This window comes from Opisthorchis viverrini (assembly GCF_000715545.1).
Source record: "Opisthorchis viverrini unplaced genomic scaffold opera_v5_854, whole genome shotgun sequence".
In the NCBI taxonomy this organism is placed as follows: Eukaryota; Metazoa; Platyhelminthes; class Trematoda; order Opisthorchiida; family Opisthorchiidae; genus Opisthorchis; species Opisthorchis viverrini.
The window spans coordinates 17867-20199 of NW_008752577.1; the positions used below are offsets into that span (position 1 = coordinate 17867).

Below are 2333 nucleotides of genomic sequence, written 5' to 3' on the forward strand. Positions count from 1 at the left end.
TGTCCACTCCACTTTCTTTTATAGAAAAGACAGTGGCACATGGGCAACATGGACAGGTAGCGCGAATATATTTGCTGCAGGGTTTAACCTATCGAACCCTCTGTGAACATGTATGTCCACTTTCTTTTATAGAAAAGACAGTGGCACATGGGCAACATGGACAGGTAGCGCGAATATATTTGCTGCAGGGTTTAATCCAACCTATCGAACGCGTCTAGGAATTTTAGTTGATCACCTGGTAGACCCAGGCGAGATGCAGATGCGACGAGTAGGTTCAGTGTTGTCCACACTACTTAGACATCTTAAAAAGCATTAGGGTCAGAAAAAATGTTTATGCTAGCCGGTTTATCCCGACACACTTTATGGTTTTGTGTTGGCGATCGGACATCTGAAAGCTCCTTTGTAAACTGGCTCACATGTCCCGTTAGCTCATTGTGGGACATTTACCTTCAGCTGTATCACGCTATCGTATCCATTAGCTAGATCACATCTCGGAGTCTTCTTTTGTCTCGTTTCCCTTCGTTGGACCATTCTACATAAGTTCCAATCCTGTGTGAGGTTTGGGGAACATAACTGGCTTCATTTGTCGGTCTTCATTGTCTGTCCTTGTAACAACTTTGTGCACAGTGTCGCAACGTGCGATAAGAGCGTAGGTTGCGAAGAATCAGTTTCATGAATGAACTGGCAATAGCCAGCTGGACAGGTTCACCTGAACGGACAGAGATCTGTCGTGGCTTCACTACTCGGCCACGGATCATCGGAGTTGTGAGAAACGAACCGGATTCCTCTTCGGATGCACTTCACTTCGCGGTCGATGCTTGAACATCACGGTTACTCTCAACGATCGTCAATGATAGTGTCCCTCGATGTCAAGGTACCTTTCTCCGCAGGACGCTAGGGATATTGAAAGACTCTCGATGTTTGTATGCAACTATTTTATTTTCACGCCAATAGGACTTTCCGTAATTACCCGCAACCTTTCGAGGGTCAAGGTGGTACATGACCGCTCGCCTACGTACGCTAAGCATGCTGCAGATATTTCTCTCATAGGATCATATCGTTTCTACATGCCTCCAGTAAATTAAATAATTCGACCTCGTGTGCCAATAGGAGTTTCAAGCCTTCCGTGTAAGGATCTACGAAGATTTATGGGACAAAAAAGCGGATAACATGCCTGACGATAAGTCAGCTGGTCAGGTAGACAGATTCGTTTACCTGGACAGCGGCATAATTTTCCGCAGACTGACAAGTAAAGGCTGAGCTGATAAACGGTATCAACATTGCAACACGATATACCTGGGCAGCGGCATAATTTTCCGCAAACTGACAAGAGATGGTGTCACTTTCCAAATTGAGAGGGTGGCGATGGCGTTCGTCCATTTCCGTAGACTATGAAGCCAATCTGACATAAACTTCTCTGTGAAAGCCGAAACGTGAGTCATAGTTTCAGTGGTGGCACCCAGCAGAAATAAAACCCAATTGGTCTGTTCAAATGGGAGATGCAGAACCTGACATTTGAAGCCATTTGACCAATGTCTCGTGATTCCGGTGTGCAGTTCTCAGGCAGTCGTCAAAATAAATGATACAGCTATATGTTGACTTTGATCATAGGGGGCAAACCGAAATTATGTTTAGTAATCTCGTGGATTATCATCACACGCTAGTTACATCAACCCAATTCACAGTTCCATACTCCTAATTACCCACCAAAGATGTGGTAAATCGAACAAATGTGCTCAAAGAATGTGGATTTTGGCTGACAAACCGAACTGAAATAAAAGGGTTGGTTTTCCGAATTACGACACATGGCTAAGTGGATACAGCCATGAGTGTTATGGGAAACAATGTCGAGGAACACCTGGCACAGTAACGAGTGACAGCTTAGACACAGGGTATGCAAATTAACAGAGTTGTTTCGAGTCATGCAAGCACAGGTGCGCCGGAACAAGCTACTGGTGTTTTGTTCGTATGTGAATAACGATGACGGAGTAATCGAATCAGTTGGTCATGAAGCTCTTGAGGGCAAGCATGCGCCGAACAAATAAAATTCCTCGTTGGCACCATCACACAGGATGTGGCGGTAAATAAAGCCAAAATCGACCGAGTGCTTCTTCCGTTAAAAAAACTACAACTGTATCAGATAGTTGGTCAAATGCGTGAATAAGCTTAGCCTTCACGAGTGAAAATTACCGATGATATGACATCGGAATATTGACTGGTCTGGTGACTATGTGACTTGGTTCGAAAAGAGAGAAAACAGCCTTTAAAAACTTATGAAGCAAACCACTGAAGTTTTCTGAACGAGCTTACATATAGAGAAAGAATAAGCCATC

The 2333-nt window shown here is 44.2% G+C and overlaps 1 protein-coding gene across 1 annotated transcript in view; it reads right to left on the minus strand.

The window, feature by feature from the left end:
* T265_12106 (hypothetical protein) overlaps positions 1–1380 on the minus strand; it is a gene marked incomplete at both ends in the record, with an annotated part of 17813 nt that extends 16433 nt beyond the window's left edge. The window contains one exon of the mRNA XM_009179089.1: positions 1216–1380. Within this exon, the coding sequence (XP_009177353.1) occupies positions 1216–1380 (165 nt within the window). The remainder of the gene's footprint in view (positions 1–1215) is intronic.
* Between the last annotated feature and the right edge of the window lie 953 nt (positions 1381–2333).